General features: G+C 47.9%; 1 protein-coding gene across 1 annotated transcript; it reads left to right on the forward strand.

The window, feature by feature from the left end:
• Positions 1 to 217: 217 nt before the first annotated feature.
• On the forward strand, positions 218 to 8,831 carry HECTD3 (HECT domain E3 ubiquitin protein ligase 3). Its single transcript, XM_029947852.1, has 21 exons — positions 218 to 658; positions 845 to 1,005; positions 1,266 to 1,358; positions 1,438 to 1,573; positions 1,856 to 1,971; positions 2,058 to 2,171; positions 2,319 to 2,401; positions 2,844 to 3,009; positions 3,240 to 3,321; positions 3,992 to 4,174; positions 4,328 to 4,380; positions 4,533 to 4,597; positions 4,755 to 4,858; positions 5,120 to 5,239; positions 5,349 to 5,438; positions 6,411 to 6,617; positions 6,901 to 7,030; positions 7,118 to 7,192; positions 7,315 to 7,396; positions 7,537 to 7,608; positions 7,780 to 8,831. Exons 1-21 carry the CDS (start codon positions 290 to 292, stop codon positions 7,862 to 7,864), a joined length of 2,586 nt encoding a protein of 861 aa, XP_029803712.1. The 5' UTR covers positions 218 to 289; the 3' UTR covers positions 7,865 to 8,831.
• The last annotated feature ends 6,205 nt before the right edge of the window (positions 8,832 to 15,036 follow it).

Raw genomic sequence — 15,036 nt, forward strand, 5'->3', positions numbered from 1 at the left:
CAATGAGGGCATAAGATGGTAGTAGCAATAAGGATGTAAAGGGGGAGACTGATCAGGTGGAGACTACTGAACTTGGGTCTGGTTGGCTGAGAGGGAGGCACATTGGTTTGCAATAAGTTTAAGTATCTGGGTATACAGGATAATACGGCGGGCGCGAGGGATGCCCTTAGTCCAGAACTTACGGCGAGGGCTGGCCGAAGGCGGGGCAGATCTTGGTGCGAAGGTTGATAAGCCTCCGCGGAGACTCCAAAAGCCCAACGGCACTGGGCTTTCCTTTTGCAGTCTGGCCATGGCGGGCCCAGGCCCGGGTGCGGCTCTAGAGTCCCCTCGGCAGCTGTTGGGTCGCGTGCGCTTCCTGGCCGAGGCAGCGCAGAGCCTCCGAGCCGGACGGCCGCTGCCAGCGGCGCTGGCTTTCGTGCCGCGCGAGGTGCTCTACAAGCTTTACAAGGACCCGGCTGGACCGTCGCGCGTGTTGCTGCCGGTGTGGGAAGCGGAGGGCTTGGGGCTGCGCGTGGGAGCCGCGGGCCCCGCCTCTGGTACCGGCTCCGGGACCCTCCGCGCTGCTCGCGACAGCATTGAGCTCCGGCGCGGCGCCTGCGTTCGTACTACCGGAGAGGAGCTGTGCAACGGCCACGGGCTCTGGGTGAAGCTGACCAAGGTACTCCCAGGCCTGCCCTGGGCCCCGCAAAAGACCCCTGGGCCAGGGAAGCCCCAGGCTGTTCCCATCCCCAACCCCATAATGAGCTGGCATTGCGTTCCGTGTTCTTTGCCTTGGGCAGGGCAGGGCAGGGCGGGCCGCTGGGCAGTTCCCTGAGGGCTGTCCCCATCTTGCGCTTCTTGGCAGGAGCAGCTGGCAGAACACCTGGGCGACTGCGGACTGAAAGAAGGCTGGCTGCTGGTGTGCCGACCGGCGGAGGGCGGGGCCCGCCTCGTACCCATCGACACACCGGACCATCTTCAGCGGCAGCAGCAGCTCTTTGGCGTGGACTACCGACCAGTACTCAGGTCCTGCACCTGAAAGGGCGGGCCTTGATGCCTGATAGTAGGCCGGGAAGGATTAGAAACTAGTCTGGCTCAGAGAGGGAGGTGGGACGTGGACTGAAGGCAGAGTTAAGAGCAGGAAGGGGCGGTACCTGAGTGGAGCTGGGGTGGAGCCTCTGGAGGCCTAGACTGGTAGAGATTGAGCTCTGGAGAAAGCTTGCTCCCTGGGGTGGCATTCTGCCCAGTGATGTCTCCCCATCCCACCCCCTACACTGTGCCCACAGATGGGAACAAGTAGTGGACCTGACATACTCTTATCGACTTGGATCAAAGCCGCAGCCAGCCGAGGCATACACGGAAGCTGTACAAAGGCTACTGTGAGTGCACTGGGGTGGGATAGGGAGGAAGGATCTTCAGGTCTGGGCCTGACCTAATTAGGGACTTGGGGTTGCTTAGCTATGTGCCCCCGACGTGGACCTACGAGTGCGACGAAGACCTGATCCACTTCTTGTACGACCACCTGGGCAAGGAGGATGAGAACCTGGGTAGCGTGAAGCAGTATGTGGAGAGCATAGACGTTTCCTCCTACACGGTGGGTGCTGGGACTCCTCCCACCCCAAGCAAGATGCCCCATCTTGCTAGATCCAGAACCCTCACCTCTAAGCCAGGGCCAAACCCCAACCCCCACAGGCCAGACTTAGTCCAGCACTGTATTTTGGAAGTCCTGTAGGAATCCCTAGATACTTGCACACATACCAGCTGTGCTTTTGACCCAGCTCTGTGTACTTTCTTTTTTGTGCTCCCTGGCCCAAAGCATACCTCCCAGTGTAGACAGTGGGATAAACACTGACTCCATCGCTCTGCCCTACCCCAGGAGGAGTTCAATGTGTCCTGCCTGACCGACAGCAATGCAGACACCTACTGGGAGAGTGATGGGTCCCAGTGCCAGCACTGGGTACGGCTTACCATGAAAAAGGGCACCATTGTCAAGTAAGTGGGCTCTGAGGTAGGACAGGGTGGGCAGGCCACATGCCTGTATGTATACAGAGACCTATGTGTGTACTCTGATCACCCAGGAAACTGCTACTCACAGTGGATACCACAGATGACAACTTTATGCCTAAGCGGGTGGTGATCTATGGAGGCGAAGGGGACAACCTGAAGAAGCTGAGTGACGTGAGCATTGATGAGTGAGTGAGCAAGATAGTCTGGGAAAGAACATGGGGCATGATCCTAGCAACGGGGCCAGGCCCCACTTGGAAGTATAAGGTTAGGTTAGAGCCCAACAGTCCCTGCAGGCAAGGAGTATTCAACGTGCCTCACATCCATCTCCTCAGGACCCTGATCGGGGATGTTTGTGTCCTGGAGGACATGACCGTTCATCTCCCAGTCATCGAGATCCGCATCGTCGAGTGCCGAGGTGGGGCTTAAAGCTGTAAGGAGGGAAGGGGGGGCCCCAGAGTGTAGATAGTAGCTAGCTGGCAGTGAATGTGGAGAAGAAATGGGGTTGGGGTTGGAGTTGGGATGAAGGTGGTAGCTGGCCTAACTCCAGGATTTGAAACTTTGGGCCTGAGCCAGGTGGGAGGCACCAGGTACCTGCCTTCCTTAAAGCCATAGAGGTGTTTGGGCTCATTTGGAAGAGGAACTGAGTTGGGACCCTCACACATCCCAACGTGATGGATGGAGGAACCAGCAAAGAATAAATAATCAGAGTCAAATGAGTAGAAGGAGCTCACAAAGGTCCCAAGTTTTTAGGAGACTATGGGTGACAAAAGTCTGAGCATTAAGGAGCCATTCTCAGGTCCGAGGTCCAAGGAGTCAACAGGTACCCTAAGTAACTTTATTGTGACTCCTTCCCCCAGATGATGGGATTGATGTGCGTCTTCGAGGGATCAAGATCAAGTCATCTAAACAGCGGGAACTAGGGTTGAATGCAGACCTGTTCCAGCCAGCCAGTCTGGTGCGATATCCACGCCTGGAAGGCACTGACCCTGAAGTGCTGTACCGCAGAGCTGTTCTCTTGCAGAGGTGGCTGTGGTCCTGGGCCTGCCAGGTCTTTCCTTTCCCCCCATCCTGAACCTCCTATGTCTGTATGAAGAAGGTTCCCAAGGCCCTGTACTGTAATATGTTTCACTTCAAGGGTCAGTGCAGCCCCTGGCCCCTGCCCTCTCCTGTCTTTAGGTGTTAGGGAGTGAGAGGGTCTTAAATCGATGCCACTTTCTTTAGTTGCATAATCTTTCTTTTTCCACTCACCCCAGATTCATAAAGATCCTAGACAGTGTCCTGCGCCACCTAGTACCTGCCTGGGATCATACACTTGGCACCTTCAGTGAGATTAAGGTGAGCGTGGCCCGCCTAGTATTGGTTTCAGCAGTGGGCTCTTTTGTGTTCATGCAAGCATTCACTATTTTACAGAGAGTTTTTAAAATCTACTCTAGGCCTGGACTTTGCTGGGCTCTGGGAATGTAGGAAAAAGCCAAACGCAAATAGTTAAAATTTAGTGGTGGGGATGCTGTTCTCCCAGATGGTGTATGAAATGTAAAAGAGCTGGGGGAGGAGGAGTGACAGCATGCACAGGGCACATTGCATGACAGGTGCATACTGGGAGTTGCTAGGTGTTAAAGATGACTTGAGAGAAGTACACAGGTAGATGTGAGTATGACCTGGGGACGAGGCTGGAAGTGGGTAGGCAAATAGCAGGCCCTGAAAGCAGAGGGCACTATGGGCCAGGCTGTGAAGCAAGGACTATGTCCCAGGTCAGCGAAGCCATTGGGAAGGTTTTAAGTAGGTAATGATAAAATTTGATTTTTTGTCTTAGAAAGCCTCCCTGGTGGCTGGACTAAGGGAGAGACTGGAAATAAGGAAGGGGACGGTTGTGGTGGGGGGTGGGGGGAGGGATAAACCAGGCATGGACTAGAACCACGGAATTGGGTCCAGCCATAGAGGAAGGTTCCGGGTCCTGGACAGAGACTGACTGCCTGCCAATCTTGCTCTGGCCACCTATCACCAGCAAGTGAAGCAGTTCCTGCTGCTATCACGCCAAAGGCCAGGGCTAGTGACCCAGTGCCTGCGTGACTCCGAAAGCAGCAAGCCCAGCTTCATGCCACGCCTGTACATCAACCGGCGCCTTGCCATGGAACACCGTGCCTGCCCTTTAAGAGACCCTGCCTGCAAGAATGCAGTCTTCACCCAGGTCTGGACCACTTGGGGTCAAACCAGGGGAGGGTCAGTAAAGGACCTGGGAGCTGGACCAAGAGGAAACTTTGAGTAAGGTCTTTGGGCTAGAGTGGGGCCAGATCTTGAAACAGACTTTCCTACAACTCCCTCCCCTTTCCCCTGCTCCCAGGTTTATGAAGGCCTCAAGCCCTCTGACAAGTATGAAAAGCCTTTGGACTACAGGTATGGCATGGGGTTGAGGGACTTGTGCTGGGGTTACATAAACCATATACACCTGCACTCTGCCTCTGGAACCCTTTACCATTACCCCTCTGTAGTCCCTACTTCTGGCTGGGTGGTGAACCATCCTGACGAAGACCCACCCCTTCTTACAGGTGGCCCATGCGCTATGACCAGTGGTGGGAGTGTAAATTCATTGCAGAAGGCATCATTGACCAAGGTGAGGCCCTGAGGAATGATAATAAGGCTCCTGCCTTTATAGTGGTAGAGACTTCTGGGGTTACCAGCTAACCAAGACAGAGGACCTGCTTATTAATCCTTTAGGGGGGCTGGGACTCTTGAATTCCCCAGTGGAAAGCATCTGTCTGTCATTTCAGGGGGTGGTTTTCGGGATAGCCTGGCCGACATGTCAGAAGAGTTGTGCCCTAGCTCAGCAGACACCCCTGTGCCTCTGCCCTTCTTTGTGCGCACAGCCAACCAGGTAATCTCCTATCCCTACTTCTCAAGTTGTTTCTGCTGTTCAGGTTTGTTTCTGCAGACTTCCCAGGTGCTGAACTAGACAGGGGGCAGAGGAGGGACTGAGTTGTAGCCTCTTGGCAGACAGGGAAGGAGGGAATATTCTACAGTCAGAGGGATCATTTAGGGCCCCTGGTAGAAGGTGTGCAGGCAAGTCTTTGGAGAGTCTGGGGCAACAAAGTGGGGTCCATTCCATACCATGCTGACAGCTCTCTCCTGGGGGCAGGGCAATGGCACTGGTGAGGCCCGGGACATGTATGTGCCCAACCCCTCCTGCCGAGACTTTGCCAAATATGAGTGGATTGGACAGTTGATGGGGGCTGCCCTTCGGGGTAAGGAATTCCTGGTGAGTAGCCTAATCTGTACCCCCATCAGATGAGCCTGGCCCCTGGAAGGAAGAAGAGCCACCCAAACCTGGGCAGCCCAGTGTGAGAATACCATTATTTGTCCCATAGGTCCTAGCTCTTCCTGGGTTTGTATGGAAGCAGCTCTCTGGTGAGGAGGTGAGTTGGAGCAAGGACTTCCCAGCTGTGGACTCTGTGCTGGTAAGTAAGGCCTGGGCCTGGTATTTCCTCTACGCAACCCCTAAAGGTTGCTGCTCCCCAAGGGTATCCTGAACCTTCTCTGACCTCACATGTGCTCCTTCTCTTCCCATGGCTTCAACTACTTTCTTTATTCTGGTGACCCCTAAAGCTTTACCTCCAACTCCAGCCTCTTTCCTAAGGTTGGAACCATATATGCATCTGCCTACAAGACATCTGCCCCAGGGAACCTCAGGCTCAGCACTGGGAGTTGATCACCTCCCCAGTCTTCTGCCCTCTAGTGGTCCCTGTCTCAGAACAGCACCGCTATTCACCCCTCCCCATGCCAAGGGCCTCAGTGTCAGCCTTCACTCCTCTTCCCTCACCTCCCATGTTCTGTCACATCTCTCTTTGGAATCTGTCCACCACTTCTATTTCACTGCTCTCCTCCTGGTTCAGGCCACCTTCCTTTCTGACACAACCAGTGACTGCAAAGTTGGGTCCCTATGTCCATCCTTACCCATCTGATCTCCTGCAGCCAGAATAATTCATTTCCCTCCCCTTGTTTTAACCCTTCAGTGTCTCTGCTCTGGACTTAGGGTAAAATTCAGAACCTGACAAACCTTATATGACCTCTGGATCTCTGGCCACTTAGTTCACATTCAGGCTCCAGCCAAACAGGTTCCACGGGCCTTTTGCTCTTTCAACCTTTTTTTCCAGATATTCTCTCTCCTGACTTCTTGCGCCTAAAAACCAGCCATCATTAGGTTTTAGCTTAGATGCTGTTTCCTGCAGGACACCTTCCCTGGCAGCCAAAGAAGTGCTGTCTTGATGCTTTCATAGCCTTCTACTGACCCCCTCACTGCCCTCATTACCTGCCATGGCAACTACCTTGCCGATCTGCCTCTCCTGCTTCCCTGTGAGCATCTTGAGAAAAAAAAACAACATTGTCTCTACAATGAAAGGTTGACCTCCTTGCCTCTCTCCAACCCCCAGGTAAAGCTCTTGGAAGTGATGGAAGGAATGGACAAGGAGACATTTGAGTTCAAATTTGGAAAGGAACTCACATTCACCACTGTACTGAGTGACCAGCAAGTAGTAGAGTTGATCCCTGGGGGTGCAGGCATCGTAGTGGGATATGAAGACCGTTCCCGTTTCATCCAGCTGGTGCAGAAGACACGGCTAGAAGAGAGCAAGGAGCAGGTACCACCCAAAGGCCAGTAGAACAGAAAGCTTTGCACAGCTCCTAATAGACAGAGCCTGCCCTAATAGGCCACCAGTACCCAATCCCAAGAACTCTGGCCCCTACCATTCCTCTGCCCTACATTCCTGCTTGTTGGTGGGGTTCAGAGCTGGCCCAGAGTGCTAAACAAAGATCATGTCATGTCCCCCATTATCTCTCTGAGTGAATGCCAAGTGCCTCCACCACACACTGAGTTGGGAGTTGTGCCTTCTTCCCTAGCCAGGCCTCTCTCTCCCTCTCCAGGTGGCAGCCATGCAGGCCGGACTGCTAAAGGTGGTGCCACAAGCTGTGCTGGACCTCCTGACCTGGCAGGAATTGGAGAAGAAAGTGTGCGGGGACCCAGAGGTCACTGTGGACGCTCTGCGCAAGCTCAGTGAGTGTGGGGCAGGGCAATGGAGAGATAGAGGCTTAAGGACTAGGTAGGTTGGGACCTAAGAATGAATTCTGACCTTGTCCCCAGCCCGGTTTGAGGACTTCGAGCCATCTGACACTCGGGTGCAGTACTTCTGGGAAGCGCTGAATAACTTCACCAATGGTCAGTGGAAGAGAGGAGAGTGATGCCTGGGTTCAGACTCCATTGTGGGATACAGAAGCGGGGTAGAAGTTGTAGAATCTCCCCCACCATTAGTGCAGGCACTGATTTCCTTCTCCATCCAGAGGACCGGAGCCGCTTCCTGCGCTTTGTCACTGGCCGCAGCCGTCTGCCAGCACGGATCTATATCTACCCAGACAAACTGGGGTGAGTGCTGGTGGCAAGGGTAGGGGTCCCAAGGGTTTGTGGCTGGCCTTTGCCCTCTCCCCACACACATACTCACATGTCAAACCCTAACTGTGTGCCCCTACAATTCTTCCTACTCTGTGGCCCCTCCACACTCCCAGCTATGAAACCACAGATGCGCTGCCTGAGTCTTCCACTTGTTCAAGCACCCTCTTCCTACCGCACTATGCCAGGTGGGTTTCTTAGACTCAAGCCTAGAGTGGGGAGTGGGGAAAGGAGTGGCATCCTGGGATGGAGGAGGACTTCCAGTACTGAAGTACACAAACTGGAACCCCATCGCCCATCACCCCGCGCACTGACCCTCACTCTGCACCTGGTGCTGACCAAGTCCCCGTCTTCCTCAGTGCCAAGGTGTGCGAGGAGAAGCTCCGCTATGCGGCGTACAACTGCGTGGCCATTGACACCGACATGAGTCCTTGGGAGGAGTGAGGCGGCACCAGGGGGCAGCCTCGGGCCAACAGGACTGTGCCGGCACAGGTCCCACTAGGCGGCACCCAGGGTGAAGACACATTCCCTGGACCAGTGGGGTCTGCGCACTCCTGACCTGAGCTGGCAAGCTCAGAAAAAGACAGCACGCCCCTGTGTCTGTTTGGAGTGGGGGCGGTGGGTTGACCCTGGTGGCCCAGCCCCTCAGACCCACAAGCCATATGCGTGCTCAGGCTTGCTTCCCGAGTTGTTTAGCCTCTGTGAGAGGGAATCCCACAAGCCCAGCACAAGCTGCCAGGCCTGAGCTACTTGAAGGGGGCCTTCTAGCTCCCCACCCTCTGGACGTTTCGTCAGGGGATTTTTTTGTTGCTTTTTTTTCTTTGGCCCCAACCCCGCCCTTTTGCTCTTTGTTTTTCTCTGGCTTCAGTCTGGACTCAAAACTAAAACCTCTGGAGGGTGGTGGAGGCTCCTCCCCAAACAAGGCACTGGAGATAGAGAGTGATGGCCATCCTCTTTGATCACCTGCCCCAAGAATGAAGCAGCAGCTAAGCACCTTCTCCCTCGCATTCTTTCCTCCTCTCCCTCTGTACCCGAAGTGTGAGCTCTGCCCTTCCTCCAACCCAGTGTCAAACAACAAAGTGCCATCACCTTCCCTGGCTCAGAGCCTACATCTTCTCAACATTAAATCACCACTACCATACCATATTCAATGCTTCTGTATCACCTCCAATCTCATTCTCCATCTGCTGTGTCATCCCCAAGATGGTGCAAGGTTAAAGCCAGTTATCTCCTCTCTGAAGTCTTCAGTAGCTCCCTTTCACCCAACTCAAAGCTTAGACTTTAAACCCTGCTCCTAAGCCTTACACAGGTTCCTGCCCCAGTGCTCCTCCCTTAAGGGCCTCTGTGACACTCCATTAAAGAAGATCTTGCACATGGGAAAGTTTAATAAATGGTTGTATTAATTCCTTCAGAATGTGTTTATTGGGCTCCTGGGGATGGCAAAGAAGGTTCTTCTAGGACTTCAGGGCCCTTGGCTGGAAGCCAGGGAGATCATGTGTCAAGTGGGAGTGGTGAGTCTTCACTGTGATAAACATTAAATCTGGAGCTGAGCAGAGAAATAAGGATGCTACTGGGAGGAAGGAGTGGTATGCAGAGCCTCGCCTGGTCCCTCTGGGATGGAGGATGGGAATCTACCTTCAGGAACCAGGTAGGCAGAAGAATTTGACATCCGTAAAAAACAAAGACTTGAGATGACTGAAAAACCGGCCAGGTCAAGCTTTTGACAAAAGAGACAGCAGCACAGCTACCCATTCACCCACCACACTGCCTCCGGCTGCCACACAGCTAGGGTGTGTCTTTAAGAACAAGTACCTGGTGAGAGCTCTTCTGAGCATATAGACCCATCCCCCACCCCCACCTCCCCGCTGCGGGAGGAGTTGACCTCAGGCATGGTCTCAAGTGAAGGGCATTCACTCTTCCAGTGCTTCTCCATGCCACCCTCTATAGTGAGTTTCCTGGCTGGGAAACTCCAGGCCTTGGCCTTGAGCCCCTCCCTCGGGCTATGCGTTCCCCAAGCCCTATCTCCCCATAACTCTGAGTCTAACACCCCAGCTGAGCCTCCCAGGCACCCCTCATCTCGTGACTCCCTGATTCCTGCACCTTGGGTGGTCCACTGAAGACCTACCTCCCTCTTCTGGCAGCCCTTTCCTGTCCAGGGAGCTGGAAGGGTAAGAACCTCAGAGGCTGCCACCCCCATCAGCTCTGCTGTTCCCAGCAAGCTCCCACCCCCTTGTGCAGCCTGCCCGCTCTTCCCACCAGTCAGAGGAGCACGTTCCCCTTCTCACGGAAGAGCCTGGCCAGCATGTACCTGCTAGGGGTAGTCTATTTCTGTGTCTGGTACTGCCCACATAAGTTTTTGGTCCCTCATTTACCAAATTGGACTCACACTGTTTATTTTGTAGCTTGCTTTTCATTCATTCATTTAGTGAATGCATCAAGCAGTCATGTCAGGCGTTATACTAGGGACAATGGAGAAAATGTTGGCTAGACATAATTTTTTGCTCTCAGAATATAAAGTCTGATAGAGAAAGACAATATATTAAATAATTGCGTAAGCAACGTTTAATAACATTTGTGTAAGCACTCCAAAGAAGTAGTGAAGGGTAGGTAAGTAATAGTGAAGTAGTTAAGAGAGCAGGGTGATCCTAACCAGCGGGCTGGATGGAATACTAAATCCTTAGGGAGAATAACTCAGCACAAAGTCCAGCCAAGAAACATGTTGAGTCCTGGGTTACTGGACTCTGAAGGGAAAAGAAAGAAGATACTCCAGCCTTAGAGGCTTGTTTTAGGATTTTGCATTGCCGGGGCGCCTGGGTGGCTCAGTCGGTTAAGCCTCCAACTTCGGCTCAGGTCAGATCTCACGTTTGTGGGTTTGAGCCCCGTGTCAGGCTCTGTGCTAACAGCTAGCTCAGAGCCTGGAGCCTGCTTCCGGTTCTGTGTCTCCTACTCTCTCTGCCCCTCCCCCTCTCATGCTCTGTCTCTCTCTGTATCAAAAATAAATAAAACATTAAAAATTTTTTAAAAAAAAGGATTTTGCATTGCCAAGCCATGAAAATATCAAGCAAGGGAGTGACATGATTAGATCTGCCTTTGACATCTGTGTAGAGAATGAGTTTGAAAAGGAGAGACTGGAGGCAGGCAGAATCTAAGCAGGAAATGATGGTCACTGGAGCAAGAGGCATACTCATTTTGACTGTTATTTTTATTGGCTGCATTTTATTACATTTTAAGGAATTTTCATAACTTCTCATTTAAAACCCTCTACTGGAGTGCCTGACTGGCTCAGTCAGTAGAGCAAGTGACATGTAATATCAGGGTCATGAGTTCAAGCCCCACATCAGGCACAAAGCTTACTTACAACAAAACAAAAATGTAACCTCTGTAGACTGATATTAAGGTTGTCTACAAATTTTTGAAATTGAAAATTACAAGTATTATAATAAACACTCTCATGCATATATCCTTTTGTACCTATTTGATTATTTCCTTAGAATAACATCCTGAAATCACCATCAAACTGCCAAATTGCCAGGATGTATCCATTTTACTCCCTTTAGTGTCTATTTCCTAAACTCTTAACAACTTTGGACATTAATACTTAAAAATTCTTTTTGGCAATTTAATATGCTGAAAAGTTGTATGACTTATTTTAATTTGAACTGCTTTGATTATTTACTATACTGAGCAATTGTTTTTCTTCTTTATGAACTACCCTCTTTGTGTTTTTGTCTATTGGTTTTACTATACTTTTCTTATTGATTTATAACAGTCTTTGCACACTACTAAAATAATCAGTACAGGGGCACCTGGGTGGCTCAGTCAGTTGAGCGTCCAACTTCAGCTCAGGTCATGATCTCACAGTCGTGGGTTTGAGCCCCGCGTTGGGCTCTGTGCTGACAACTCAGAGCCTGGAGCCTGCTTCAGATTCTGTATCTCCCTCTCTCTATGCCCCTCCCCCACTCGCTCTCTGTCTCTGTCTCTCAAAATAAAATAAAGATATAAAAAAAATAATAATCAGCACAGCAAGGTACTTTGCTAACTGTTGTATATCTATAATCTTGTTTTATCTTCTTAACAACTCTGAAGTAAATACTATTATTATCCATATTTCCAGATGAGAAACCTAGAGCAAAGATGAATTAGGTAACTTTTCCAGTTTCACATAAGTAGAAAATAATGAAGCTAGGATTTGGAGGGTCGTCTGCTAGTGCCAGAGCCTGCTGTGTTGGTAACTTAGCTACTAAATCCTGTTTATTAATATACTCATTGTGTCAGGTGTTACAATGCCTGGGTTTTCCCAGTCTGTACTTTGCCATTTAATTTGTGTTCTTTCCTAATGTACAAAATTTTTAATTTTTATGAATTCAAAGCCCTTATGGAAGATCCTGTATTTTGGATATATGCCATGAGAAGGTAATATACTATCCTAGTTACGAGCACATTCTGTAGACTTAGCGTCCCTATATTCATATCCTGGTTTTTCCACATACTAGCTGTTGACCATGGCCAACTTTCCTCAGCTTCCTTTTCTGAAGCACCTATCTTTTTACTTTTGATTTGAAATACCATCTCCTCATAATTTTGTGCTAAATTTATATATATATAAGAAATCCTAAAAATTTTTAATTAAAAAAAGAAATCTTCATTTTTCACAGTACTCCCAGAATATAAAAATGACATTGCAAGTTGAAACCAAGCAAAGAGATATTAATAGTCAATGGGAGAAACCACCATTGTTCTGTAATCTTTAAAATTTTTTGTCAAAAAATGAAAAACTTTCTTATTGTCAGTTATAAATGTATAGGAAAATCAAAACATACTAAACTAATATTTATTTAGTACTTTGTAATCTAAAGCATTTAGAGAAATTGAGAATTAAATTGTTTTCCTTGCAAAAAACATACCAAAAGTAATTTGAACAATGCTTACCTCTTTTATTATAATATGGAACAAGCATCTTCACTAGGCCTTGATGAATACACCTTTATAAGTTTGTATCAGCTTCCAACATTCTATTCTTTGTATTTTACAATCCCATGAAATTTATCTCTAAGAATTCCTTGAATGCGAAGGAAGTGTTTTGCTGGCATTAAGTTCCTCTGGAACATCTGCATCCCTTTTGTCACAAGCACTTTCCTCCTTTATGTAGAGTTCCTCTGGCTGTGTATCTGTGTTCTCACATGATAGCACTGTTAACATTCCCATGATCAGCCATTTCTTCTACTAACTCCATGTATGTTCAATTTGAATTTCACTTCCAGCCTTATCACTTTTCATTTCTTTGCTGCACTTTTATTTTCTTGGCCAATTCTGTTATCTTTTTTTTTTTTAATATCGCATGGGTTTATTACTGGGAGACTAGGAAGCAACGCCACTACATTCTTGCTGTCTGTGTATGAACCGAATAAGAGAGGTACACTAACTACCAACGTACTGAAAAAAGTGACGTGATTGTTTCACTGCTCATGATTCGTATTCATAAAAGTTGATTCTGAATTTTTTACAGTATTCTCACTGCTTTTGTGAAGGAGAGAATTTTTAGAGGGCCTTCCACCACTGTTTTTACTGATTTCACCTGTCCACTTTGTATTTACTCAAGCATTTATTACATAAAGTTAAAGAGATTTCAGTGGGACACAAGTCCAAAATTTCGGTAACCTCCATAAAACTCTAAGGTTTTATAGCTGCCAATGTGGTGTTGTCCTCCCTGCCCCTCTTCCCTAACATTTTATTTCCAAAGTACTGATCACCCTTTAATGTGCTGTACAGTTTACTCATTTATTATTTAAACTTATTCATAACATATGCTGTCCTGCCTGTTAGAATGAAGATTGAATCCTTTTTTGTTCACTAATATACTTTAAGAGCCTAAAACTGCCCTTGGCACATAGTAGTCACTCAGTAAACAGCTGTTCAATAAGCAAATAAATAAAGTGGCTCATAAACCAGACTTTCCAATTTAAAAACAAGGAAAATCAGCCATCTGAAAAGTTTTGTTTCTAATAAAGGAGGAAAACTAGCAAAAAAATTTATTAAATCAAAGAAGTTTTATTAAATCATTTATTTTTTTTAATTGACCCATCAGTTTAAGCATAAATGTCACGACCTTTAAGCCTTTAAACCAGACCTTTAAAACCACCAACAATGAAAATTCTGTGTGCTTGAAAGGAATACTGAAGTCCTAATTAATGAAGTTTCTTCTAAGCCCTTTATAGCACTACTATAGCATCATTTGCTCTCTAACTTATCTTGAATCTATTAGGCAACCGGTGGGCTTCTCTACAAAAATAAAACACAAATATTTTAGGACCTGCAACTGGTTGCCAAAGTAGAGTTTCTCTTTTCATTTTTATCTTTCACTCAGTACTCTAAAAATAATAATTTCCTGCCCCACTGACAAGTCCACAGCCAAGTGGAGTAGATGAATATTATGATGTGGCCAGCAAATTCCCAAAGAGAGAGCTCTTGCAGACCGTGGGAAGAGTATTTCTGAGCCAAGGCCCAACTTTTGAAAGGTTTCTTTTGAAAGTAGAAAGCGAACTTTAGAGTTTGACCTTCTTAAGCTGGTCCCCGCCACAGATCAACACATACATATAAATGTCTCCTAGGGAAGAAATGTGACCAAGAAACAAGCATTATAGGGAACAGCCTGAATTCGATAAGCATTTATTGAGTATTTCCCATGTAATTAAATAAATAAAAATAAATAATAGCACGAGGCTCACCATAATATAGATAATAATATATAATGCTTTAGAGAGAAGAAATGTTCAGGTAAAGAGATGTCAGTGACCTGGGCCCTCAACTGACACCACCAGATGGGAGGTCAAGGGAAAATTTATGAGAAAATTTTAATTTATTCAATATTTTTTACTTAGTAGAAGCAACTAAAATATAGCCTTTGTCTACTCCAAGGACTCCCAGTGTAATAGAGAAAACACGAAAAGGGGGATGACAGTCTTTTGGGATGAGTGCCATAATGTAAGTAGTAGAAGCAGTTGGAGCCAGAAAGAAGGAATCCATGAGGCAGCAGCTCTTAAAAGTATGCTCCATGGACCTCTGGGAGTCCTCCAGACCCTTTCAATGGATTGGTCATGTCAAAATTACTTTCATAGTGATACTAAAATATTACCTGCCTCTTTCATTGTATTGATATTTGCACTAATGATGCAAAAGCAATGGTAGCTAAAACTGCTGGTGCTTTGGCATGTATCGAAGCAGTGATACCAAATCCTATTAATATGCATTGTATTCTTCACTGCCCCACAGTTGCAATAAAAAAATAAAGCAAAGTTTCATTTAATCTCTCTGATGAAGCAATAACATAATTTTATTAAACCTTGATCCCTGAGTATATACGAACTATCAAAATTAATGAAGTAAGCCAGTCACTTCAAAGAAAACCACTAACAGTATTTTGTTGCCAATGACAACATTTGAGCTTAAAAGAGAAAATCAGAAGTTTGGAAAACTTGTATCTGTCATCATAAGCTTGCCAGCTTTCCAATATGTAAGGACTTTTCTGATGAGATTGATGGTGATATTAACAAATGTAATTTTTTTAATAAATGAGGGGCACCTAAGTGGCTCAGTCAAGCATCCAACTCTTCGGTTTC

This window comes from Suricata suricatta, chromosome 8 (assembly GCF_006229205.1).
Source record: "Suricata suricatta isolate VVHF042 chromosome 8, meerkat_22Aug2017_6uvM2_HiC, whole genome shotgun sequence".
NCBI classification, from domain to species: Eukaryota; Metazoa; Chordata; class Mammalia; order Carnivora; family Herpestidae; genus Suricata; species Suricata suricatta.

What these genes read in the sequence shown, in the direction of transcription:
- HECTD3 (XM_029947852.1), top strand. Translation starts at nt 290, where the DNA reads ATGGCGGGCCCAGGCCCGGGTGCGGCTCTAGAGTCCCCTCGGCAGCTG. An exon ending in AGAATGCAGTCTTCACCCAG is followed by an intron (nt 4,175 to 4,327) that starts GTCTGGACCACT and finishes CCCTGCTCCCAG; the next exon opens with GTTTATGAAGGCCTCAAGCC. An exon ending in GCTGAATAACTTCACCAATG is followed by an intron (nt 7,193 to 7,314) that starts GTCAGTGGAAGA and finishes TTCTCCATCCAG; the next exon opens with AGGACCGGAGCCGCTTCCTG.